At 32.6% G+C, this 27,706-nt stretch overlaps 3 protein-coding genes across 4 annotated transcripts; 2 read left to right on the top strand and 1 right to left on the bottom strand.

Moving 5' to 3' along the window:
• The first annotated feature begins 3,340 nt into the window (after positions 1 to 3,340).
• LOC108325132 (uncharacterized) lies at positions 3,341 to 5,327 on the top strand. Of its 2 annotated transcripts, none has more exons than XM_017558145.2 (3): positions 3,341 to 4,138; positions 4,247 to 4,439; positions 4,540 to 5,327. In XM_017558145.2, the coding sequence occupies exons 1-3, from the start codon at positions 3,710 to 3,712 to the stop codon at positions 5,091 to 5,093; spliced, it is 1,176 nt and encodes a 391-aa protein (XP_017413634.1). In that variant the 5' UTR covers positions 3,341 to 3,709; the 3' UTR covers positions 5,094 to 5,327. The 2 variants fall into 2 exon arrangements, with proteins under 2 accessions (XP_017413634.1, XP_017413633.1); XM_017558144.2 differs by having other exon boundaries at positions 3,350 to 4,138; positions 4,235 to 4,439.
• Positions 5,328 to 17,974: 12,647 nt separating this feature from the next.
• LOC108326654 (protein EXORDIUM-like 5) lies at positions 17,975 to 19,316 on the top strand. The gene has a single exon (XM_017560258.2). The coding sequence runs from the start codon at positions 18,098 to 18,100 to the stop codon at positions 19,166 to 19,168; it is 1,071 nt and encodes a 356-aa protein (XP_017415747.1). The 5' UTR covers positions 17,975 to 18,097; the 3' UTR covers positions 19,169 to 19,316.
• Positions 19,317 to 25,253: 5,937 nt separating this feature from the next.
• On the bottom strand, positions 25,254 to 27,706 carry LOC108324122 (3-ketoacyl-CoA synthase 11). The gene is made up of 2 exons (XM_017556954.2): positions 26,836 to 27,706; positions 25,254 to 26,249 (listed from the first exon to the last, which is right to left on the bottom strand). The coding sequence occupies exons 1-2, from the start codon at positions 27,604 to 27,606 to the stop codon at positions 25,467 to 25,469; spliced, it is 1,554 nt and encodes a 517-aa protein (XP_017412443.1). The 5' UTR covers positions 27,607 to 27,706; the 3' UTR covers positions 25,254 to 25,466.

Genomic DNA, 27,706 nt, shown 5'->3' with positions numbered 1-27,706 from the left:
GCAAAGTTTTTTTTCTCACTTGTGCTCCTAGTAGAAAACCACATATCTTGGATTTGATTCAAATTGATATTTTTATTATGGATGCTAAATCAAGTAGTCCTTGCTTTTATTTGTTACTTTTATTGATATTTGAGTATATATGAACATGAGTAATACTTAATTTTTTAAGTTGGTTGTGAGAACGAGGAAGAATATATACATTTCATCCTCTCTCTCCCATACCTATTGTGAGGACTACCGAAAAAATAATATATATACATATATATATATATATATATATATAAATATATATATATATATAATAACAAAAGGTATTTTGGTCTTTTTTAAAAGAAAATTGAATGGGGAGAGAGTGATTTATCCATCACAACACATAGGATTCTTCACATTCAATGCATCCCCTTTAATCTCTCATCTTTTTTCTAAAAATTCAATTTATCTTTGGAAAAAGTCCTTTAATCTACTTTGAATAATTTAACTTAAGATGAGTGAAATTTGTCCTTGAGATTGTTTTTAGGTTTTGTAACGCATGCAACATTCTAGGGTTGCGTGTGATTTCTTCCTTGTAATCTAGATGAAATTTCATCTACTGTTGCTCATAGAATCATAAAATTGATTATTTTATGGTTTAATTGTGTATATAGGACAAATTTTGAGGAAAACTGGTAGTGCTCAAAACAAAAATTCAGTTAATATCCTCATTGAGATAAAAGAAGTTATTTTCTTTTACATTTTAACTTAATATTTTTAATTTAAATTACTTCGGTGTGATGTTATAATTGCATGTTGATTTCAATATCAGAAAGTCAAGAAATTATTTAAAAAACTTAATTAAATTGGGTTAGAAATGTGATGTTGGTTGAGGTTTTAATGCTTTGAAATTTAGGAGTATCTGAGTATCAATGTGGTTTGTGTGGATTTTGTTAAACATGTGATTTATGTTGGATTGACGAGTTGTTTGAAAACATGACTAAGGTGTTAATTCTTGAAGCTAAGAAAATATAGAAAGGAGAACAAAATTTATATTTGGTTGCTTAGTAGAATGTTGTGTGTGTGTAAATCTTATAAATTATGGATAGGAATGAGAAAAATATGAAGCGAAGATAAAATGTTACTTTTCAAAGAAACTGATCTATTTGTGTTGGGCAATGGTTCTTTGACATTGGACGGTACCTATGTGATATATTTTTCATACTTTGAATGATTTATATCTTGTTAAATTATTTACATGTATAATACTTTTTACAATTTTTTATCATATGTGTGAAAATGCATCTATTTGTGTGAACTTTTATTTTTAAGGTCGTTAAATTAACTATTTTCAAGTGGAAATGTTAATCTAGGATAAATGTAAATGTATTAAGGAAACTTGAGATGTGAGATTATCACTATTTAACTTAGATAGAGGGAGATAAGTAGGTGGTGAAAGTCAAATAAAACTTTATATAACAAATAATATGATATGAAAAAGAATCATACTCAAAAAGTTAATAAGTCAACCTTGTGAATGAAATATATAATGTTTCACTTTATTTTGTTGTTGAGAAGGAAAGAAGAGACAATATGACATAAATATAGTCTTACAAGTCTATAATATACTAGTCTATTTAATACTTCTAAAAATGATATTTGTTACACATATTCCTTTTTCAAATTTCTAAAATATATTTAATTTATTAGATAATCTAAAACACTTATATTATTGGAATTTATTTATACGAAACATTTTATCATTTTTTATTTATCTTTTCTTATTTTATATTTATACAATTTTATTTGATATTAAAAAATAAAAAATGTATATGTTCGTTTATGTTGAATATTTATGATATTTTTTTGTTTATATTTTTTATAAAAAAAGATTTATTTAATATTTAAAATAAAAATATATATAAATATCAACCAAGTATGAGTATATTGCTTTTTATACCAATTAAACATCTCAATGAATTTTTTCTTTAAAAACAAACATAAAATTGCCAAGAAAGTTGTTAAACCCTAACATGTTTCCCCAAATCTAAATCTATATTACACCTTTTACTTCCTTAAGCAACATTTAAAATTGTGAATTAACAACTTGAATGAATTATTAAGTGTAAGTTTGTTTCCATGTATCTCACTCAGTAATACAAGTTATTGATTAACTTCTTTAATAAAAGTTATTAAAACTGGTTATATAACTTAAACACAACTAATTTTATTTTCAAAACTACTTCAATTATTTTTCGCGTGTTGATAAAAGAATTTATTAACAACTCACTATTATTGATAATTCAATTCCCCTCAACTGGTTGTTACTCTATTAGGCACTTTAGCTTTTATAGGAAGTCATTATTCTGTCTCAAACTTCACAAAATAATAACACAATCCATTATTTTTCTTATCTTCGGTGTATTATAAACTAATAAAAATATTATAATTAATTTAAAGTTTTTCAAATTGTGTTTTTCTCAACATCGTCATATTAAAATGATCTCTTCATCAACTAATGCAACCACATTTTTAAGTTTAAAACTGGAATATTTCATACAAAATTTCTATTAAAACATGATAATATAAGCTGAGAGTTTCATATAAGATGAAGATCATCAAAATAAAAGTGACACTTTTACTGAAACAAAATACGAAGAAAATAAATAAAATTAATATAATATTATGAAACCTCAAAATAATATGACCTAAAATTAATCTCAAAACAAAAACTGACTATTGTATTGAAAATAAAAAAACAAAACACAATTGCTTTTACATTTAAAATTTTTAATTTTGAGAATATTTTAAGAGAAAATAAATAATATATATTAAATTAAATCCAGCAAAATCTTTTCCTCTCTTAAAACTTGTTTCCCAAGACTTTATTCTATTGATCCACCACTATACCATGGTCTTTCGTACACACCTCACGAAAAAAACTCCATCTCTCATTTCACATCAATGGGTTCAAATTTTCTCCTTTGTCTTCACCTTTTTAATTTAAAATTTCAAAATCAATAATAACAAATAAATTTTTAAGAAAATGCTGGCAATGTATTAATGCAGAATCGCCACGATCACAATGCAGTGGGGGTGGTTTTCCATAACCCCCAGAACACGAGGGGCATCTACCCGATATTCCACGTAGTGGAAAGGGTACCACTGTCAATTCATCTAAAAGAACCCCAATGCTTACAGCGCAAGATAATCTTCTCCAACACGCGTCACCAACCTAAGTGCTCCGTGATTTTCTTGGCTATGCAGATCATCCATTCCTCATAGATCCTACGTGGCATATAAAGCCATGTCAGCAACTTTGCCTCTTTGCTATAAATACCATTGCCTCCCTCACTTGCACCTAATCCAGAAACCTAAACAACCAATACACAGGTGATTTTGTTTTTTTAACTCTTTAACTTTCTTCACTGTTTTTCTTCCAAAACTCGTGATCCACCTCCGGCGACAGGGATCTCGCCGGTGAAATGAACATCCCGGAAAAACTATCTTCTCTTTCTACGAACAATGCACGTCTCTCTTATAATCGCAGTCATGTTTTCCAGGAAAACCTTGATTTCCAAATGTTTTTCAACTTCTCCTCTACTCTCTTAGTCTAGAAGTTATTAGATACTTCTTCCCTTAAAATGGAACATGCATGATAGAGTGGTTCTTAAAGATAGATACAAGTTTTCCTAAGATTTCTAGTTTCTAGAGGTTTTCCTCCTCTGCTTTGTCATTCATGCCTCCAATGAAGATCCAACCCATACCTGTGGATTCACAGAAGCTAGCGGTGGTTCGGAACGACCCCGTTAAGCCGGTGCTGAAGTCCCGCTTGAAAAGGCTGTTCGTGTTTGACCGTCAGTTTCCGAATGTGCTCAAGACTTCCTACTCCTCCTCCTCGGATAAACCTGCTGCCGGGGAGCCTCCTCAGTCCAACGGTAGAGACGTGGCTGCGGAGTTCGAGCCCAGCTCCGTCTGCCTGGACAAAATGGTGCAGAGCTTCATAGAAGAGAGCAACGAGAAACCGGCTCCGACCACCGCAAAATGTGGTCGCAACCGCTGCAACTGCTTCAACGGCAACAGCAACGATAGCTCCGACGAGGAGCTCGACATCTTTGGCGAATCTATTTCCTCTGGCTCGTTCGGCGAAGCCAGTGACGCGCTCAAGGTAACTAGCAAGCTAACTTCTCAAATTGCCAAAACCTGTATAGCTAGTTCAGGATTTTCTCTGCATCCAAACACTTTAGTTTGAATTACGTACTAGCCTTTTTCGCAGAGCTTAATTCCTTGTGCGAGTGTGGCGGAGAGGAACCTCTTAGCTGACACATCCAAGATTGTTGACAACAACAGCAAGGTCTACAAGCGAAAAGACGATTTAAGGAAGATCGTTACCGAAAGCCTCTCGTCTCTCGGTTACGATTCCTCCATATGCACATCAAAATGGGACAAAACGCCAACCTTCCCTTCTGGTAATCTATTTTACTTATTTTCCCCAAATTTTCTGAAAAAGAAAATATCCAGGGTTCTTTAAATAATTATGGAGAAGTGACTGTTGTGATGTTGGTTCAGGTGAATATGAATACATAGATGTGATTGTGGAAGGTGAGAGGTTGATAATTGATATCGATTTCCGATCCGAGTTCGACATAGCACGATCCACTGGGACATACAAGGCGATCCTTCAGTCCCTGCCGTTCATTTTCGTCGGGAAATCGGATCGTCTTTGCCAGATCGTAGCCTCTGTGTCGGAGGCGGCTAAGCAGAGCTTGAAGAAGAAAGGGATGCATGTTCCACCGTGGAGGAAGGCGGACTACATGTTAGCCAAGTGGCTCTCCAACTCCTGCACCAGGGCAAATCCGCCGTCTTCCTCTAACGTCAATGGGTCGACGGAGAACTTGAGCGTCGGCGACGGTGCTGCGGCCGAGAGTGATTGTGGTGAATTAGAACTGATCTTCGGCGAAAAAATATCGTCGCCCGGGTTGGAGATTTGTTGCAGTGGCGAGAGGAACTTGCCTCCGGTTGCGACTCCGCCGTGGCAGCCACCTGCATTGAAAGTGAGGAGTGTTGAGAGAGGAACGAAGGTGGTCACCGGATTAGCCTCCCTTCTCAAGGACAAGCCATAACAAAATTTTGCACTTAGTTTTTTGAAAAAAAAAAAGTTAATTAAAAATTAAAAGTATAACCAAAATATTTGGATAAGAGCGCCCTTTTTCTTTTGCCCTTTCAGTTTTACTCTTTTTTTTTTCTTTTTTTTAGTGTTGCAAGGGGACTCTGTAAGAAGCATCAATGAGTACTCCATGTAATAAACATGAGTAAATATTTGCAGAATCTAACTTTAGAAGAACATACATTGTTTATTTGAAGTTCCAAAAACTGCATTAAGTTATTTCTCTGTGAGAGAATAATTGTTTAATTATATCTGTGTTTGGGTTTTTATGTGTGTATGTTTGTAATGATTTCTTGAAACAGAAATAGTTCCATTAGGAAATTCTTGTTTGGTAATCATGATGTATTTAGGAAGTGGGATTTTAGTAAAAGGATTTCTAAACAGCTTAGCCTTGAACTTTCACAAATGGATATTCCATTACCACTGTCGTTGTGGTTGGGTGGTTGATTTCTGAGATGGAAAGCAGGGATAGAGCAGTCACAAGGTCTCTGTCCGTGTAAAGGGGACAGCGGGTGAAACTTTTCTTTCTTAAAATTTACTCATCTTTTCGTTAAATTGTATCAATAGTATTAAAACTCGTATACATGTTTTTATGACTTCAATTAGTAAGATCACAGTTTATGTTTTCATCAGACTAGTAGAAAAGCAGGTAAGGTGAGATGTGTAGTGATATTGGTGACAGCAGCAGAGGAAGCAAGGTTTGTGTTTTTTGGTTTGTTATTTTTATTTTTTCCTTTCATTTTATTTCCAATATTGCCCTCATGTTTCCTATCTTTTCTCCTTCCTTCTGCTTGTTGCCGACACTGGTTTCATTTGTCGTGCTCAACGGCATGGGCGCCGTGAACATCATATGTCTCCACTACTGGAGTTGATTTCCCGCAGCTGCGCTTCATTTGTTTTCTTTTTTCCTCTTTCCTTTTTTTCTCTTGTTTCCCGCTTTCTTTTTGTTTCAAACCAGATATGGAAATTCTCACCCATACTACAATCCAAGAGAAATTGGAAAAAAAATTATTTACTACTATTAATATTAGTATTAATCATTAAACTCACTAACACGACCTTGCGAGACGTGAAAGGGGAAATCGCTGGCGCTGCCCTCTTTCCACGACGGGCCACCGCCTCCTATGGCCTCGCCAACGAAAGGGTTGCAGGTAGTGGCGTTGTGGTGGATGGGTTGGTGGCGTGATGGTTATTGACGGAGGACAAGGGACAGAGAGAAAGAGAAAAGAGAGACTTAGGGATAAAAAGGGAAGTGACGGAGGAAAGAAAAGATAAAAAAGGTAAATTTAATCTCATCCATTAATCAAAAAATTAACAGATCTAACGGAGAAAATTGTGTCTCTTACCTTGGGACATACGGAGGGGTTCCCCACCCTATTCGAAATGAACTAAAACAGGAAATCCGTGAAGAACAACAGAGACTACCTTAATCTATCACTTATATTATTCTGGAATTTTTATATTTATGCCATTAGAAAAAATATGGAATATTATTAGAAAAATTTATTCTATAAATGTTAAAAAAAATAGTGAAAATTGGTTGTCCCCATTTATGGTGTATGATTTTACAACGGATGGAGGGCCCACAGTAAAGAAAGAAAGGTGAGAATGCGTGAGGAGGTAAATTAAGCTAATTTGACTGTGACTCGCTAGTAATGGCATATTATTCCACTTTCTCTCAGTCTGTGGGAACACAGGAAACTGCCTTCTAAATGCAGGACACGTGTCTGCCATCACATTTGGTGTGGCTTTTGAAAATGCTGAATTTAAATCTTTTCATACTTTTTTACATTATTATAAACCAATCATTTTTAAATTATTATTTTTAACTAGTAATATAAATAAATCTTCTTGATGGCCTTGTTAACAGAAACAAAATTAAATAATTTAATATGCAAGAATATTTTTAATGACAGGGATTTTTGTAGTTGAAAATTAAACTAGTTAGAGAAACCTCGATACTCTCGCAAGTCACCACTTCCTGAGTTATAAGTTCTTACCACCGACCACCGTTTTACTCTTTTACCCTCAACCCTTGCTCTAATTTTGCCAAAATACTTATTCAAATACCTTGGTGAAATCTCAATTTATTTTTAAATATTGTGAATTTCAGAAGACGGATTTTTGTTTTCTTGCATAAAGATCCAACTTGTGCTTACAGTTAATAACAGTTTTATCTATTTCAAACATATTTAACTATATTTTACTTAAGTTAAACTAAGTGCTATAAATCTTTCCTTAATTACCTTTGTCGTCTTTATAATTAAGACATCATTGATTGAAGGAGAAAATCAACCCATTTTTACTCCACTATTACTTATCTTTGGTCTAAATTTTCATGGCTGATCATAATTAGTGTTTATTATTTGGAATAAACTCCTTTAATGGCCTTTCCAAACAGAGAGTGGAAGGTAACTTAGCTTTAACCAATCCAAAATCTATACCCAACCCAATTTGGGATGGTTAATTAGTTATATTTGTTAGTATTAAATTTAAATTATCTATGCTCTTTGTGTTGTTTTTTCATACCATTTAGACTACAAACATATTTAGATTTATTGTTGTTTAAGTCATAATAGAGCTTTAAATTATTGAACTTGAAATTTAAGCCAAGATTTTATTCTGTGTGACTTTATCCTTAAAATGAAACTAAACAATTAGTATCACTTTTACATCTGGATTGAAGAGACGTGAAATGTGGGATATCATTTTTCAACTCCAATTCATAATAAGCATATTTACTTATTAACTATGTACAGTAGTCAACTTGTTGTAGACAAATTAAATCTAATAAATAATCATATAAAGAAAATTAATCACTGATAAAAGGTAAACTTTTGACCATAAGAATATAGAAAATTTCGCATTCTTACGTAAACGTAGTTACTAATATATTGAGATGCAATCTCAATGTTAAAAAAAATTAAAATGTTAAATTTTTTACTTTAATTTTTATCACCTCAATGAAATGTATTTGTTAAGTGAATTTATTGTATTAAATTTTACTCCTTGTATTTTTTTCACACATTTATATTATTTTAATTACATGCCAAATTCAAGCTTTGAGTTAACAATTTTGGAATGGAATTTAAAACTAGACTATATCCATTATGAGTTAACATTGTACTTTGTTTGTGTATGTATGTACAATATACAATACAATACGAATACGAATGAGATTGGTGTCAATGATTGCAGTGGGCCTGTGTAATGAATCCACTGTGCTATGTAAAGACATAGCATACGTACCCTACAAGGTAATATTCTAGAATTTGAAAAGGTTTATAATAGGTTATTTATTTTTTCTTTAAAATGGGTAAAGCTAATCACAAAGTTGTCAGAGATATTATAAGAAAAACTGTGGGGTCCTCTCTACTCTCATCTCTTTTGCGACACCTATTCCCATCTTTATTATATATTAAAGTAATTAGTTAAACCTTATTTGAAGAACATCTAATATACCTAGGACAAAACTTAAACACATTTTTTATTTTATTTTAAAAATAAATTAAGTAATCTCTTTGACATTGTATCACAGAAAAAATTAATTTGGTATTACTTATTAGATCAAGTTTAAAGTTCTATCTAATTTAAGTAATATAAACTGAGATGTTAGGTTCATCAAATTATTAAGTTGTTGTGGATGATGATTAAATTTAAGAAATCCAAGCACCATTGAAGTGAAAAAATATTAAGAGTATATAACCTACTAAATCTAATCATATATATAGATGATACCGAAGGAACTTAAAAAGAAACAACAACACAAATATTTATAGAGATAAAGAAATTTATGTGTTACAAAATCCAAAACTATGTTCAATCCTAATAACAACAGATTAAATCAAGCTGTGTAAGTTTTCTTCTTGAGATAAAATTTATTATATTTTCTTAAATTTACGAATTACACACAATAAACAGAGAGTGAGTTATTACCATATGTATTATATTCATTAAGGATATTATTAAAAAAACAGTCATTTCCCAAATATTTTATACAATTAATTAATACTGGAGTTGGATCCCACATAAATTTTAAAAAGTTATACAATTTCTGCAATCATAATAAATTTAGTTAATAAATAAAAACCGTGTTATAAAAATGTTTCAAAAAAACATTTTATTAATGAAAGTTTTTTTTTTGTTGACATTTAAGAACCTGATTGAACAAATTATTTAATTCAAGTGTTTTTTTCTCTTAAAATTTTTTACGAAAAAATTGTCCAAAAACTTTTAGAAGTTAAAATTCAATAAAATATATTTAATAGTTTCATATCACGTACCCATTAGATAACCCCCTATCCGTTAATCAGTAAATGAATTTTTTATTCAAAATTAACAATATGTTGATAATATAAAATAATTTTTAAAAAACATAGGTTTGATTTAAAATATATTATCAATCAATTTTATACTTCCTTTTACCTATTTCCACGATTAGCTTAACAAAATTAATTAATATATTAAGTATTTGTGATATGGAGGTCAACAAACATTTATTAGTCAACTTTGGTGCTATTTGGGCCAGAGCCCATTCGGTGCGCAAGACTTTGACTAATTAATGTTGTTGGAGAATGGGAATCAACCACTGACTCATCTAATCAAATACTCTACTATGTCACAATATTCATGTCAAATTGGAGAAAGACACAAGGACAAACAAAATCAATATTACCCTCTCAATTTCTAGCATCTCTTTTGCTCAACTATCTCTTTAATTTTCTTTATAGCAACTGCATTTACAAGTTCTTCAAACATTTCTAAACCTAAATCACCATTGCAATTAGTTGCATTAGGCAAAACATTGATTTCTAAATGCATACACAATGAGTGAGTGAGTGAGTGAGAGAGAGAGATAGTAAAAGCTTTTCTACATTTTTTGTCAGTAGTAATGGTTCTTTCAGTTCTGAGTTTTCAGATATAATGCCTATTATGACTCTCTGAGGAAACTAAATGCTTACTTGTTTAGTATATCGCTGTGCTACTGAATCATATTTAAAATATAATTTTATTTCTTCTTAATTTCTCCCCTTGGATCTGTCTTGACATTGCTGAAACTGAAACACCCATTGTTGTGTGTGTGTGATGAAGCAATAATTGTGAAGATGAAGAAGGAAATGGCAAAAGATTCATTAAATTATTGAGTAGAAGACAGCTTGCATCAGAGCTTTAGGAAAGGATACATCACAGAAATCAGAGAAAACCAGAAAGAAGTAATGATATTAGCCTTGGCTCACTTGGATCATGAGCTTCACCACATTATGCTTACTTTTAAGTTTTGCCTTCTTTAAGCTAAAGGAATCCTAGAAACTAGTGGTGTGATCTCAATACAATAAATGACATTTGCAGATGGCAAGTAAGAAATTCAAAGGGTCTTGCCAGAATTCAAGATAATCAATACTTTTATCTACAATATCTCTTATTTAACCCTTCAGTATTTACCACTCTCTTTCTTCATGATGATAAGGATAATAAAGTTGAATAAAAGAATTCATCTGAAATAATATATAAAGGAATAATGTTTTCCATATAAAGCTTGTGGCTTTGGGATAGAACTAGTGCTTCCATCGTGGTTGTTTGTTTGCACTGTGCCGGAGACATGTTTGTCAAAATGCAATTACCACTTTGTGATCATTAATTTCCTAATTAAGGCTTACCACTGGCAACTTTATTTTCCAATTCCACGCCGATCATAAGGATTTATTTTGAGTTGGTGGGAACATGCCAAAGAAGCAGTCACGTCACATTGACACAGACCAGAATTGTTTTATAGCAGCAACTGTGTTATACAATACTATGTGATTACCTTTTCGGGTACTCATAGTGCCACCAAGATTTTGTAAGATAACAATGTTTGGAGTATTCAACACACAGAATTAAACCAATTACCTGCTATATAATTGGTTCAGCTTCTAATTTGTCATAATGTGGGCATCATCGTCTAGTCACTAGTGGGTGTTCTTTTTTATTGAGGAGACTATTCTTTTGAGGCAATGCTTCGTTGGTACTGAAATGTAATTGGTGCACTGATCTCCATCTCATTAGTACTCTACCGTGTGAGGTGTCTCAGCCAATTAATTCAACATTAAACTTAACCTCGAACTATGTTTCTGGGTTGGTTCAAATTCCTTATGAAGATAACTTGTTTAGTTTGGAAGTTGAAACCCAATACCCTTATTTTATTTTTTTTCATTTGAAAGCAATTTAACAAAGCAGGAAGAGGTTTTTGTGATTAATTTTTTTGAAAGTATTTACACAAAATCATGATGAATTAAGCCATGCTTGGCATGGACTGAAACACTTAAAAGTATATATTGTGTGCGTTGTCCAAAGCATCTTAAATTTCCCTTCAGTGAGTTTGGAATCTCAACAATAAAATTTGTGCTCCCACAGCAGTAAAATAATACTTCTTCCCACTTATGCCTCTGATTTGACGACCACTTTACCTTAAAGTACTTTAACTTAAAAGTTCAGTTATTAAAACTAGTTACAATGGTACCCCACCCATCATACAAAAACAGATACAGATAAAGACAAGAAAGATGAGCATTTCCCTTGAAAAATTTATGTCATCTTTAAGTCTATGACTGTGATTTACTAACTGCAAATGTATATACATATATTTGAGGTTATAAAAACACAAACCATATCAGAGTAATCTGAAAAATCAAGAACATGAAGAAATAGTTTAATTTAGAAGTTATATAATACTTTTATGATAATATGAAAATGAAATGTTACAAAAAGTCCCATTACTCTTATGACCTCAACATACAGGAATAGCTAATGCTACAAGGATTTGCAGGATCAAGAAAAGCACCTACTGCAGAAACATTAATCAGCAATAATGATGTTAAAAGCTTTAGTTATGATGCAGAATCAACCCATCAAGCAGTTGATAAGGGAAAACAAGGTTCGCATAATTAATATTGCGAAAGGTAAGAATAAAGCATGATAATACATTTTGCTGTTTCATGATTAACAAACAGGTAAGTGGTCCTGATAAGATTAGTCTGTAGCTGGCTGGGCCATGTTCAAGAGAATGATGTGAAAAGCTAGAAACTGTGTTGACTATTATGTATACAGTTTTTAATACTTTTAGTAGGCAATTAAACAGTGTTAAAGCACACTTGGAAAACAAGATTATAACTTACTGATAAAAGCATCAATGTTAGAAGACCCAGTTTAATAGTATAAGTTTGATCCTCATTGAGCACCAATTTAGAGACCCAGCTAATTTATTATGCTCTACAGGAACCATAAAATCATTACTTACACCCTGCAACCAAGCTGACACTGTGCAACAACTATGTCACTTCTGAGTAAAATATAAGAGATATGCCTAAAAAACTGAGTACTTCTGTAGTAAATAACCCCACTAAACAAAATTTGTCAGAATATAATAGTAAAGGAACCCACAAGTGACAAAGCCAAAGAATGTATAATGCAGTAAATTAATCATTTTAACACTTCTATTTAGATCCCACAATATTCAAGAAGTTAAAAGAAGAGGTTTAGCAGCTTTTTATGGCTTCTTCCCACATGGATTCCTTTGTCATGTTACATAAAATGTTGAAATTTTAAACACTCGTGAAGTTCTCCGTAAGCTGCAGTTTAGACCTTGACATTATCAACCAAATCAAATGGCTCACCAGAGTTAATTACTGTCTTACATTGTACAATTCAAAGTACTGTGTAGTGAATTCCTCTTAATATTTCAACCTTTTAGAAGATGGTACTTATTTAAAGTACAAAATGTATATTAGGAAATAATGGTCACTTATATCTATCTTTGAAACCAACTATTGCATCAATAAATTTATTAACCTGAAAAAACCAGCATCTTAACGTAATAAATTAAACTAGTTCTAAACAAAATTAATGGTGGCAGTACTCAGTAGTCGTCTACTTGCTGCCAATGTACACAAGCTGACAATTTGAATAGTGTAGTTATGAAATGTTGGCATGTGTACATTGTGTAGCTACTGTCTAACAAAAAAACATATATGTACTTACACAGAAAGAAAACAAGATATTTTGCGCAATTTATTTTGGAATTATAAATCTAAAACGAAAAATCGAAATCCAAGCAAAGGTTATACAAGTTGCTTTTTTATTTGAATATATTTTCACTTCCACCTAGCCAAATAATATTTTTTTTTTAAAATTAATAAAATTTTAGATTATAGGTCAAGATTAAAACTAATTTTTTCATAAAAAGGTGTTATTAATGTATGTTTAACATCTTTTTCTTTTCTTTGTTTATCTTCAATAAAAACGTCTTTAGGTTTTATTTATTTTTTTCATCTATTTTCACTCGTCATTTTTAACTTTCATTACCCTGTTTTCCCCTTTTCCTCAAGCAGGTGATTTACAATTGCGCAACTAAAGAAGCCCAAAGCCCATTAGCCTCACCCACACTTCATTAGATTTCCTTGTGGGCTTAATATTCGGATCGTAGAAAAGGCATTTTCTTTCTGTACTTCCACAATTTCTTTGTGCACCCTCAAATTTTCAAAATGACATTTTACCTTTTGTAAAAGTGAGTTTCACGTTTCCTGTTATGGAAAATTTTCAGAACAAGTTTTTCAGAAGAGATCTTCCAAAGTAAGACTTATGGAAGGGGGGGTTTTGAGAACGGGATTTTTGGAATGCATAAAATTTATTTTGGAACAAGTTTTTTAAAACGCATATAATATCTTAATGAACTTTCAAGAATATATGAAATGTGTTTGAAAATACTTTTCAGAATGAGTTTTTATTTTTTTTTTCACAACAATTTATATTTCTCTTTTCTTCCTTTGCAGGTTTTCCTCTTTTCTTCTTCCTCTACAGTGGTGACAATGACAGCAACGGATACAATAGTAAGTGAAGGTATTTTAGTCTTTTTCTGTTCATGCAAAGGGGAGTGCAGGAAGCGAAATATCAAGAAAATCGTAGAAAGAGATCCACAGATCCATTAATGTAAAGCCTATGTCCAATATATAACTGATAAGTGGGTTGTTAATGTCACACTAAAACTCAACCAAAATATATCATCTCAACCTTCACCACAAACATATAATCATTGCAAATTTTTTGTTATTCTGACACAGATTGGGAAGGATGTACTGGTGTAGAGCAAAATATCTTGGCCCAATACTTCTTCTTTGCTTCATCTCTTGTTTCATGGTAGAGCAAAATGGAAAGTATGGTTTCTAAGTCTTCATCAGAAACAAGAATATCATGCTTCATTTGCAAACTACTTATGAATTAGAATATATTATTTATCTATTCCAATATTTGCAAGTGGCATGTTATAGGCTACAAGTATCATATTGTGAAAATAAAAAACGTTCTTCATACCACAACACATATAATCTTTCATGAATGTACCAAACACCTTAACATATACGGTCATTTAGTTTAAGAGAAGTCACAAACTGGATTAAAGTGACTCTTAACTGTTGAGTCACATTGTCTGTTCATATATATATATATATATAAATGATAATGAGAATTTACATATTTTTTTCATTAAAATCTTTCCCCTTGTTTTTTAATCTTTCCAAAACCTCTAATTTAAGTAAAATATTAATTAATATTAGATACTAATTACGGAACCAATTTGGATATTCTATATTCGCGTTAGTGCTTTTCAAATAATCATATGAATGCTCTATCTTCTAAACTCTTGACTACAAAACCAGCCTTCCAATTTCCAATAGGACCATGCGTTGTTGAACTACCCACTATAAGACAAATTATTCGTTGTAGTATTTAATAATATCCTATAGACCATAAGCATCTTGAACCAAATGCAATATGAAAGTTATTCTGATTCCATGTTGGAAAATATGGCAATGGCATAAGAAAAAACAGGTAGGTAATAAAGGCCAAGTGCTGCATAGAAAAAATGCGTATGTAATTAAGTTATCGTGCTGCAGTATCCACGTCCATAAGCTCCAATGGCCAAATATTAGAGTCAAGTTCTGATACGTACACATGAAAGGCTTCATCATTTATGCATTATACAGAGAGACCCTTAGACATCAAAAACATGACCTACAAATTAATATAACCCTGTCACTGCAGAGTTGTGTATAACAAGAATCACCCTGCTATTATTAGCATAGATAACATATGGCACAACGACCTGTAATACAGCTGGGTGATACAGAAAGTAGCTTTGAACTATTGATGTGATTGTGAAAGATCGATCAATAATTTTTCAGACCCTGTTCAAGATGAATCCACATTTTTCTGTTCTTTTATTTCCACACCCAGCAATGAAACTTAAATTTATTAGCTTCCCTACAAAAAATACAAAATATATAAAAGCTTAATATCCCTTGGTTTTTTTTCAAAGTCATTTTTCTATTTTTAAATTGTTTAGAATGATACCATATTTTATAAAAATTGTTCAAGTTGATTCTTTTTGTTGATGGTTTTAAAAATACTAACGACATAATGTCTACCTTAGATAATAGTGACCTATCTAATTTTTCATTACATGGCAATCGATTTGGGATTGAAGAATATGATAAAATTCGTCATCTAATTAATTTCCCTTTTGTTAGTTCAAATTTCAAATGATACTTTACCCTTTACCTTAATCAGAGTTTTAGAAACTCTTTGGCTTCCATCTTCGGAACTTCCTTTTTCTAGAACAAACTCAACAGTGTGGATTCCTTATCGTGCAAGGAAACACCATCTTCCTTCCTCTTCTTTGTTTTTGGATTGGCATCACATGAAATCTTTCTTCTTTCCTTATTCTTGTTCTAGTTCTATTCATATTAGGGCTCTGAATTGATATCCTATTTTTGGGATTATGACATCACAATGTTGAGTTTCTTTCTTTGGATTGAGTTTCTATTTTATTTTCTTTACAGGTTGATGGTGTAATGGTTGAAGTTTTTCAGTGATCTTGTGATTTAGAAATTTTAAGGTTTTCATTTGCGTTTGAGGGTTAGAGTTTTTGAATTGGGATTTTATTTTTGAATTTTACGTTTTGGGATTATATGCAATTGCATTGTGATATGCAACTTAAACAATTCAAAAATAAGAAACCACTTTAAACACTACTAACAAAATTAGGAACCAAAATTGGTATTAAATTAATATATAAATTAGTGAAAGCCTCCCTTTCGGTCACCAAAAATACAAAGTGTCACTATTTTAGTTATTCACACAAATTTTACATCATTCTCATGTGAACTTAATATCAATTTGTTTTCTGGATCACTATTAACGTATCAATATAGGTCTTTGGTTTTGAGGTTATTTGGTGAAAGAAGTAGAAGAAATGAAAACAGAAAAGAAATAAGTTGAAAAAAGATAAATATAAGCTGTCAGTATACCGAAAAAAGATATTGATGGAACTATCAATGACTAGAGAACTAAATTGACGTCAAAATTATTTATAGAAACAAAGTGATGACACTTCTTTCTTGAGTTTAAAAGACTAAACTGGGATTTAGTTCATTAATTATGATGACCGTGTCATATCAGAAAAATGGGCCAGAAGTTTGTTCGGAACGTACTGTGAGTGAACTTAATTATTTTAAGTGGAACCACCATGCTGGTGGGCACTGGGCACCACTAACTGATTCCAGATAAGTTAATGATTTCTTTTAGACAAGGTGCACGCCGTGACTGAAGGACAAATTCAGCGGTAAGCAGAAATTACACATGGATGGGATCAGTTGTTAACCTTGGATGCATCAATTGTCAAGGAAAGACCCAAACAAACTTCAATTTTTGCTATCTCGCCAACTTCACACTCATACCTGTTCCTTTCTCTTCATCACAAACCAACACGTCAGATATATTTCTGATTCCAAGTATTTCAGGGTTCAAGATAAAACAAAGCCGGAAACATAGCCTGAATAACAATCGGGTTAATTTCGCCTACAAATTTTTCATCCAAACATATACTACAATCTTATTGCATAATTAAGGAATTTAACTTAAATTTCTATAAACAACATTTGTGAGTTGTAGTAAGCACGCCAGTCGTTTTGCTCAAGCAGGTTGTGCAGATAGCTTCACTTAGGAACTGAAATTTTTGTTTTAAAGAACAAAAGCATAGGAAATGTGAAGTAGACAAGAGCTTTAACGTTATCAAAAGGGAATGCTTCTCGGTTCTCTGCTAGAGATGGAGCCCAAAAAGGCTTCTTCAGCTAAAGGAAAAGTGCAGAAAGGGTTCTTCGGTATTACACAGTTCCCAGATTCCAAGCTCTAACATCTCTCAACACTCCCACAAGTAAATGGAAGGAAAAAATGGAAATCTGAGGCGAGGGAAAATGTGAAAACAAGCTAAAGTAAGAAAAAGAAGAGAAAGAAACCTTGTAAGTTGTAACCCCACTTGAGGCATTCACGGCGACTCGCTTATTTGTCTCCCTGTACCATGCGCATCTGCAACTGCCAGCATCCCAACATGCCCACCTCTTCCCCAACACCATTCCTATCACCTCATAATTTTTCACACCCACCAACCAAGTTCCAATCTTTTCCATGGATCACGGCCAGGGTTTCAAGTTTCAACTTCAAGGACGTACTTTCTGCTGCAGAACGACCCCATCCTTCATCCACCCCCAACACCAAGCTTAGGGGGTAAAGTAGTAAAAAATAGAAAACAAAAGTGCCACTAGTGAGTAAAGTAAAGCAACGTAACATGCCTACTGTTATGAACGAGAGAGTAAAGTAAACTAGTAAAAGGCCTAAAAGGGTTAATTATTCAACAAGATTTCGAAAACAAACAGAAACAAATGTAAAAAAAAAAAAACAATAGTGTGAGAGAGAGATGAAAGAGATATTTATGATTGATTTTGGTGAGAAAAGTGCGCCCACACATGGCAGCTGTCTCCAGCCCATGTTCCCTCCTTCACTTGAAAACCACATAAATATCCTTCTTACCATATTCACTCTCACCCACATCACACACCACTCCTTCACTCTTTTTCTTGCTCAGTTATCACCATGCCATTATTCCCCAACTTGCTCTTCTTCCTGTTCCTGCTAATTGGTGTGTGCAATTGCAGAACTACAACAAAAAATGAAGAGGGCCATATGCAAATGCAGACACAAACCCTTAACACAAACCCAACTCTCTTTAACCCGCAGGTCCCACCCCTCCGAACCCTCTCTTCCTCCAAGCGATTCGAGGGGTCCTCGGAGTTCGTGAAGCTCAAATATCACATGGGGCCGGTGTTGTCTTCCCCGATCAACATCTACCTCATCTGGTACGGCAAGTGGCCCCAATCGCAGAAGTTTCTCATTAAGGACTTCCTCCTTTCAATCTCCGCCTCCGATCGCCGGGCCGCCCCCTCTCCCTCCGTCTCCGACTGGTGGCAAACTGTCTCCCTCTACACCGACCAGACCGGCGCCAACATCTCCCGTTCCATCTCCATCGCCGGCGAGTACACCGACCTCCTCTACTCCCACGGCACCCACCTCACGCGCCTATCCGTGCAGGAGGTCATCGCGACCGCCGTCCGCGCCAAGCCCTTCCCCGTCGATCATCGCAACGGGATCTACCTGATCCTCACGGCCGAGGACGTCACCATGGAGGACTTCTGCCGCGCCGTCTGTGGCTTCCACTACTTCACCTTCCCCTCCAAGGTCGGCTACACCCTCCCCTACGCCTGGGTTGGGAACTCCGGCAAGCAGTGCCCGGAGGTGTGCGCATACCCCTTCGCGGTCCCCGGGTATATGGGCGGAGGCGGCCCCGGCCACCTCACTCCGCCCAATGGCGACGTCGGCGTCGACGGCATGATCAGCGTCATCGGGCACGAGCTGGCCGAGCTCTCCTCCAACCCCCTGGTGAACGCCTGGTACGCCGGCGAGGACCCCACCGCACCCACCGAGATCGGTGATCTCTGCGAGGGCTTGTACGGAACGGGTGGTGGAGGTGGTTACATCGGGTCCGTTATGAAAGATGGAGAAGGAAGAACGTTCAATATCAACGGTAGAAACGGAAGAAAGTTTCTGGTGCAGTGGATTTGGAGCCCCGTTTTGAAGGCTTGTGCTGGCCCCAATGCTTTAGATTGAATTCACTTCATACATTGCATAGTTACTTCAATTCCTCTTTCTTTTTTCTTACTTACTATGTATCATATCTGATGATGCTTTATCATTTTATTTTATTTTTTCACTTCCCTACTTCAAAGACCAAATTAATTCATATTATTTTTTTCCACCGTTTGATTTCACTCCCTGAGTTTATTAAACTGTGGCAATGGATTCTGCTATGATTCTCATGCACAACAAGAAGGACTCGTATTCTTCTCTGACTAAATAAAATATTCATCTTTAATCATAAAAATATCTAAAGCCAAGAAACTATCTACAGCACTGTACACCGATAATAATTGAACACCGAGAGTAAAAATACAGACACTTTTTCAAATTAAATTTTTTATAAAATAATAATAAAAAAAGATATGCTGGAAATATCACTGTCTCAGATAGATATAATCTCGGTACTAAATTCGTTGAATAAAAGTTATATGCATTGCTAACCTAATTAATCTATTATTTCCGTATTATGAATGGAATTAAAACTTACTGAAAGTGAGCGATGATGATGAGGCTGGGCAAGAATCTAAAATAGTTTGATGGTGAGTATACATAATTGTATCAGCGAATCTGTCTTATTGTGTGCAATAACTTTTCTTTTGTAACGGTGGAGCATGAAAGTAATGTTTTCTAACTCGTTTAACATGTTAGGCTAAAGCTAAATGATTTGGTTATGCAATCATCTACAGTTTTAATTGCATTCGTGGTGCCAACCTTCCCCTTTCCACGTTGTCATTATAAAACTTGGATGTAAATTGGTTACCTTTTTAAAACGTTGGTTACTGTATCAATTTCTTTAAAAGAGAAAAGAAAAAGCAACCTCCAATTTTGTTATGATAGTAAGCGCATTTGCTGTTTGAAGAAAATCATCACCCACTTGGTTGGTTGAAAGAACTAAAAGTAATTTATGAAGATGTTTAAATTGAGGTTTTAACGAATAATGAAAAGTCCCGTTTGAGTAAGATGTATTGTTTTCCAACAGTATGTTGTCATTGATAGATATAAAATTGGTAGAGTGTAGTTTGTATGTACCTACCCAAATGAAAGGATTTTGAGGTGGTACTGAAAACTGCACATGCAAACGTGAATGCAAAAGGAGTAGAAAGAAGGGAGTAAGGGCAATGATGGCAGTAATTATGTTTGTTTGTGTTCCTTGATTGTAGGTTTTTGGCATGTTTAGTTTTTTGCTTTTGACATTATTGGATTGGATGAAAGGGTAGAAGAAATTTTGTCGATGGCGAAAGGTGTTAGCAAATTCAGGCCCACTTTTACTGCAATATTTGTTGTACACAGCTAATCACATGTCCCACTCCGTGCACAATTACAAATAACACCACCCGTCTTTTCAAAATATTCATACACATTTCTGTCTTTAATACTTTCAAATTTTTGGTGGTTAGTTATTGTCTAGTAGGATTAATATTTGTGAGATTTGTAATTTTGCTGAAAAATTTTGTTTAATTTTTCAGTTATATTTTCTTTTTAAAAAAAAACTAAAGCAATTAAGTTTTTGTCGTTGCTTTATAAAAGAAAAAAATGATAATGAGAATTTATATATATTTGTTGTTAGTTATGTACCAATACTATTAAAGGAGGTATCACGTATCAAGAACCTAATAGGACTTCGAAAATAATTAAACCTTATATTTTATTATTATCTCACACAAATACTTAGAAATACAACAAATTTTTTTCATTTTTCACTACTCTTTGATACCTTTCATCTTTTCCTAAATACAAAAATTTCTTTTTTTATAATATTTTACCATTATCATTAATACAATATGAATGCTTTTTTTTGTCAAAACATATTTTTCCATTAATATTAGGATAAACTTATTAATTCACAAATTACTTTTATTTCTCCCAAAAACTAGAGACCTTATATTTATTTAATTAAAAATAAGATAAATTTATAAATAAATATAAATTTTATTTTAAAAATTAATTTTAATTGAAGTTTCGTGTTTAAATATCTTTTACACTCATATTTTAAATTAAAATAATTAGATTGTTTTATTTATAAAAGTAGATAGCAGGACATATTCTTTTTTATCTATTTTTTTCAACACATTTTTATTTATTTATTTTATAACTGTATTAGTATACTCAAAATAAATAGTGGTAGTATCTTTTAATGATATTTTAATTAGATGTAACTAAATAATTTATTAAAGAGAATTGTAAAGTAGTTGCACGCTTTCTATGTTTTATTTATATGTCTGGTTTCTTTTTTATTTTCTGAGATTGGAAAGACAAATTTTGAGAGCTTGCACTACAGATTTTTCTATTGCAAATTCAAATGGTACAACTAAGCTTTGCTCCTACACTGGTCTAGTAAATTATATTTATTTATAATTTTCATACTTTTATATAGAATTTATTGAAAAATTAGTGAGGTTAGAATGATGATCCTCCAATGAAGTAACAAACTAATTTATGAAATTAGTAACTTTTAATGTTATTACTTCTATTTGTTACTATTTGATTTTATTATTAAAAATATTGTTTTTAAACTATTTTATTCATTAATTGAAGTTTTGGAGTTGTAGTTTTTATTCATTTATTGAAAATTTCTAATGTAGATTCATAAGTAAGAGAGGAATATAACATTGAAAAGTGTTATAATATATATAAAATTTAACTTGATACATGTAAACAAATTTCTGTACGCGTTTACACTCATTCAAATAAAGTAATTAATTAATATATTTGATTGAGAAATAGATTCTAACTTTAATTCAATATGATAAAATAACTTATAAAGTGAGGTTTATATATATATATATATATATATATATATATATATATATATATATATTAAAATAATTTTATTTGTAGTTGATATGAAATTTCTAACACTTTTTCTTTTTTATGTTGAAATATATACATTTTGAGATTAAAAATTGTTATAATATATATCAAACATAACTTAATAAAAATATAACACACAAATGCATTAATTTTTATGTTTACACCCATTTATATAAAATGATTGACATTGTTACAGAAAGATAACTCATTTTTAAAAACTAACTTATAAAGTAAGATTTGTATCCATTTATATATTATAAAATTCATTAGAACATATTCAAATTTATGACTTTAATACTCAAATTAAGAAGTAATGAGTTTTTTTTCTAATTCAATCTTACAAAATATAAAATATAAAGTGAAGTTTACACATGTTATAATGAATTTTTCATATATTATATATTATAAAATCTTCTTATAATGAGTAGATGTGAAATCTTGGACAAATTTTTTAAATTTATATAATATTATGGCTAAGATTTTTATTACTTTTAAAATATTATTATTTTAAAATTGGATAATTTACTTTTAAACGTTATGGATTTTAATAAAGGAATATAAATTAGTTATATTTTTATAGTTAATTTTAGTAAAATGATTTCTGTATATTATTTTATAATTTTAATTTATTAATTTTGACTTGTTGTAATATAACTCATAAAAAGTTATGCTTTTATACACAAAAAGACAAATAAAGTACATGTGTGTACGTAATTAAAAAGAAGTGTAATAAAATAACTCGTTGGATAAAAAAAACAATAAAAAGTTAAAGTTAATAATATATTAGAAAAATCATATGTAATAATCATATTGGTATAAAATAATAAATAATTATTTAACTAAATTATATAATTAAAAATAATTTAAATGTTTTGATTTAAAATATTCGTCATCATTTTAATTAATATGTTCCAGTTTATTTTAAGACTAAATAACCACGGTTAATACGTATATAAATAGTTAAAAAATTTATAATTCTGAAAAAATATATATATATTGTCGTATAATTATTTGTATGATCTCAAACCAAGTATAATTGATTAATTTTCAATTATATAAAAGTTCAGTTTAATTAAAGTCATCATCAACTTAATCATCATAAACGCCATTAGGTGAGTATCAATTTTTAAATATTATCTACCCAATTTTAACTAAGACAACAACAATTTCAATTGAAATATATCTTTAGTGTAACTTTAAAATCGAACATTATCATTTCAATCTCAATGTAATATCAATTGAAACATTATTGATTCAACAAGGTTTTATGAACTTAACTTTAATTGAAACATTCTTCAGTTAGACATTAATTAATAGATTGTGGACTAAATTTCAATCTAAACTTCTTCTATTCAACTTCTACTAAAAGTATAAGGTCTTTTAAACAATCATCTTTCAAACAGTATGATCAAAGACATGTTTTAATCCAAGATATAAATTTAAACTGTCTCTACTTCTAAGGCTAAGCAATATAAGACTTGGGATAGAAATAAATATAATTATGTTGTAACTTTAATATAATTTTTAATTAAGTATACCATATTGGATTTAATACTTGATTATGATTTAAATAAATATTTTATCAAAATGTATTAGAGATAGATATACATGTTAGTTAAGAAAACTGTTTGTGTTAGTTATCAGTTTTTGGTCTCCCTTTCTGTTATTTGTTTTTAATACATAGGTCTATAAAGTTATTCTCTTGTACTCTTCTAAACTTGAGTTCATTAATAAGAAGCTCAAACATATCTTTCTTATTCTTTGTTCCATCAATCCTTTGCTTGGCGGCGGTGTAATCGTACGGTGATATCATGGTTAACACGTAGACCAACTATCAAACAGTTTGTGATGTGGATAGATAATGCCTTTGACATATGGAAAAACTTGAAAGAACGATTCTCTCATGCTGAAAAATTTCGAGTAGCGGATCTTCAAGATCAAATCTAGTCTTGCAAACAAGGTGATGGAATTACATCGTTGTGTTCTCCTCTGCACATTCCCCATAACTTGTTCTTGCGGTATTCTTTCCCAGCTGTAGTTATCAAATTTCTTTGTGGATTAAATGATGACTATTCATAAGTCCACTCTCTAGTTATGATCTTGGATCCAATGCCATCGATTGCGAAGACTTTCTCCATGATTCTACATCATGTGCGTGAGTTCATTTCTGTCCCCTCTCAGTCATCTTCTCAAAATTTTGTTGCTTTTGCTATTCAATCCAATGATCCTCTTAAGTCCCAAAATAATAATGAGTTACCTGTTGGGGCAACCAAGAACAACAATCTTGGAAAATTGAGCAACAAAAACAAGTATTGTGAGAAATGTAAGAAACATACAATTGAGACTTGTTATTGGATAAACGTGTCACTAAAGTTGTTTTCTTAGGTTTTAAACCAGGCACTAAAGGATACATTTTATATGACATATTCACAGAGGCTTGTTTTATCTCTCGCAGTATATATTGTTCTTTGGGACCCATTTTAATATAAAAGTATGGATCATTCTAAAAGAAAGTTGAATTACTTCCCATCTTATTTATTGTTGTTTCATTTGTTATCTTCTTCGTTATCTCTTTACAATAACTGTGGGAGAAATAGAATCATCCAAAACTCTTGTGCTGAAAAGGAAAAAAAAAAAAAAGAAGAATAGCCCACAAAAAGGTGGAAACTTGTACAGGGAGAAGAAAAAAAAAGTTGAAAAATTGTAGAATGAGAAGAAATAAAGCCGAAAAATGAAGAAGTAAAAAATGTTAATCTGGTATAGATAGAGTCAGCGTGGAATTTGAAATTTAAATTGTGAATGAGATAATGACTGTTCAGACATTCATCAAAGACACTGACACTGACAATTCTGAATGAAGGAATTGCTTCTTCAAAACTCACGAATGGGCATTCTAAAACGTCTACGAAAGTTGAATTGAATATTTCGATTTTATTCATTATTTTATTATTATGATGTAAGACTAAGACTGAATATTTTACTAATATATATATATATATATGAATTTTATTTCTTATTTGCTTTAATTTTTTGTGTATATATTTTCTTCTTGACTTGAAATAAATAATAAATATATATTATTTTCTTTTATTTTACAGTAAATATATATTTTCACGTATCATTACAAAATAATTCTATTTAGCAGTTGGTTTTTCCTGATCAAGTGCATGAGTTTCGAGGTTTAGCAATGATGAAAACTTAAACCTTATGAAGTTTTCATTTTTCATTCTGAAGAAGTTATACATTTTATGAAAAAAATGTGTAAAATGTTTCATTGGACAATATAACTGTATGCACACTCTTACAATTTCAACACACTAGAACAAGATCAAAGAAACTGCGAAAGCAGAAAATCTGGTGGAATGAATCTTCTCTTCTAATTTGCACACCTCCTAAGATTAACTATGAAAATATGAAATAATTAAATTTTCTGCGAAAAAAAAGTAAGAGGTTCAAGCTAGGAACCAATGGTTGCCACTTTAGGCACATGAACAGGAAAGTCGTGAATCTCATCCATCCAAGGATTTTTCTCCTTGGCAGGATTAATGGTCCTCAATGCACGCCACACAGCACTGTTGCACTTGAAGCCAGAGCCAAATGCTATCTGCCAAGTCCTGTCACCTTTTCTGATCCTCCCTTTAGCTTCGGTGTAGGCCAGTTCATACCACAAGGAACTGCTAGAAGTGTTACCAAACCTGTTGAGAGTCATTCTTGAAGGCTCCATGTGCCAATCACTGAGCTCCAGATTCTTCTCCAACTCATCCAACACTGCTCTTCCTCCAGCATGGATGCAAAAGTGCTCAAAAGCTAGCTTAAAGTCAGGGATGTAGGGCTTTATCTTCATCTTGAACACTTTTCTAGCCACCAAAGTTGCGAAAAACAAGAGCTGCTCTGACATCGGAAGTACTAATGGCCCAAGTGTTGTGATATTGGTCTTCAGGGCTTCTCCAGCAACAGCCATTAAGTCCTTTGAGAGTGCCACACCAATTGTTTTCTTCTCATCCTCTTCTTGGAAAACGCAACCGTAGCATTTGTCATCTGCACCCTTATGAGTACGCACTGTGTGGATCAATTGGTATTTGGCTCTTCTGCGATCAGAAGACCTGTTGGAGAGAAGGACCGCTGCTCCACCCATTCTGAAGAGACAATTTGAAACAAGCATTGACCGGTTGTTGCCAAAATACCAGTTCAGAGTGATATTCTCCATGCTTACCACTAAGGCATAAGAATTTGGATGAACCTGTAATCACAAAAGAACTTAATATTAGTTTTTTAAATTTATCCCGAGTAAAGAAAAAAAGAATTCACATGTACAAAACCACCAATAAAAATTAATTTGACCCAGTCACTGTAATGACAACTGAGTGTTAACTTGAGATTAAGTTTCATTTCCCCCAATAGTGCCGGTGTACAACTATTGACTGTTAAGAGATGTAAGAACATCCAAAAGGGTCTATTTCTATTGGATTGCTCGGACCCTATTAATTAAATTGGATGGCAAAATAGATGACCTAACAAAACTGCCACCAAAATTGACAATGAGCAAGACCAACTGGACATGTGGACAACTGGGGCAACAATTGCCACAAGAAACATTTCCCCTACTTGTGGTCCCACCTGATGTTTTTATTGAACATACTGTTACATAAATAATTTGCTCCTTTTTTTTTTTAATTTTGCTACATGAAGATATAGACCACAGAGGCATGCATGGTAGACAGTCAAAACTCGAACAGATATGAAGTGATAGCTTAATAATAATCATGAGCATAACAGGTCGATCGTGAGATTAAGGAAGGGAAGATTTTCTTAAAGTGCAAACAAACCTGGAGGAGCTGCTTGGCAAGGTCTATGGAGATAAGGCCAGCGCTGCAACCCATGCCACCAAGATTATAACTTTGGATATTCCCTCTCAACTTGTAGTGGTTCACAATCATTGCAGAGAGAGATGGTGTGGGGTTGAACAAGCTACAATTCACCACCAAAATTCCAATATCCTTTGCCTTAACCCCAGTTTTTGCCAGAAGCTGGTCAATAGCTCCAAACATTACTTGCTCCGCTTCTTTCCTTGCTTCAGCCATACACGGGTTTGGTGGGAGACTCAAGATTGCCGGAGGCAAGTATGTCTTCTGCCCCAAACCAGACCTCTCAAGTATTTTCTTCTGAAAGGCCAAATTCTCCTCTGAAAACACCCCGGTTTTCACAGACCGGTCCATGAAAGTCTCCCTTGTGCAGGTGCAGTCCGGCTCTGGTTTGTAACAGGCAAAGTCCACCAAGTAAACACCTCTTGGACGGCTCATGAAGTAAAAGGTAACAAGGAACACTATCAGACTAGAACATAGAGTGACCGAGACAAGATTGAACTTTAGGTTTTCCCATAGTTGAGCAACATCTTGGTAAGAGAAAGTTGAAAGATGAGCAGAAGCCACCCCAATAAAGGGAATGAGCAAAAGGTACATAGCATTGGAGATTACATAGTGGTAGCCAAGCTTGACATACTTAAGTCTGACAGATAGCAGAAAGTTGGGAAGCTTATTCCTTCTTTCTCGTGAAGCTTCAACGGAAACGGTTCCTGAATCCCGGGTTTGATCTGCCATGAGTTGGAGGAAGAAAAGAAAGAATGGAAGTGCAGAAAGTAAACAAGAGTGTTAGAATGAGAAGAAAAGATGAGGAAGATGAATGGTTGGAAAATGATGA

This window comes from Vigna angularis, chromosome 3, assembly GCF_016808095.1.
Source record: "Vigna angularis cultivar LongXiaoDou No.4 chromosome 3, ASM1680809v1, whole genome shotgun sequence".
Lineage (NCBI taxonomy): Eukaryota > Viridiplantae > Streptophyta > Magnoliopsida > Fabales > Fabaceae > Vigna > Vigna angularis.
Note: the sequence above shows the minus strand (reverse complement) of the source record. Positions and strands in the feature narration are given on the sequence as shown.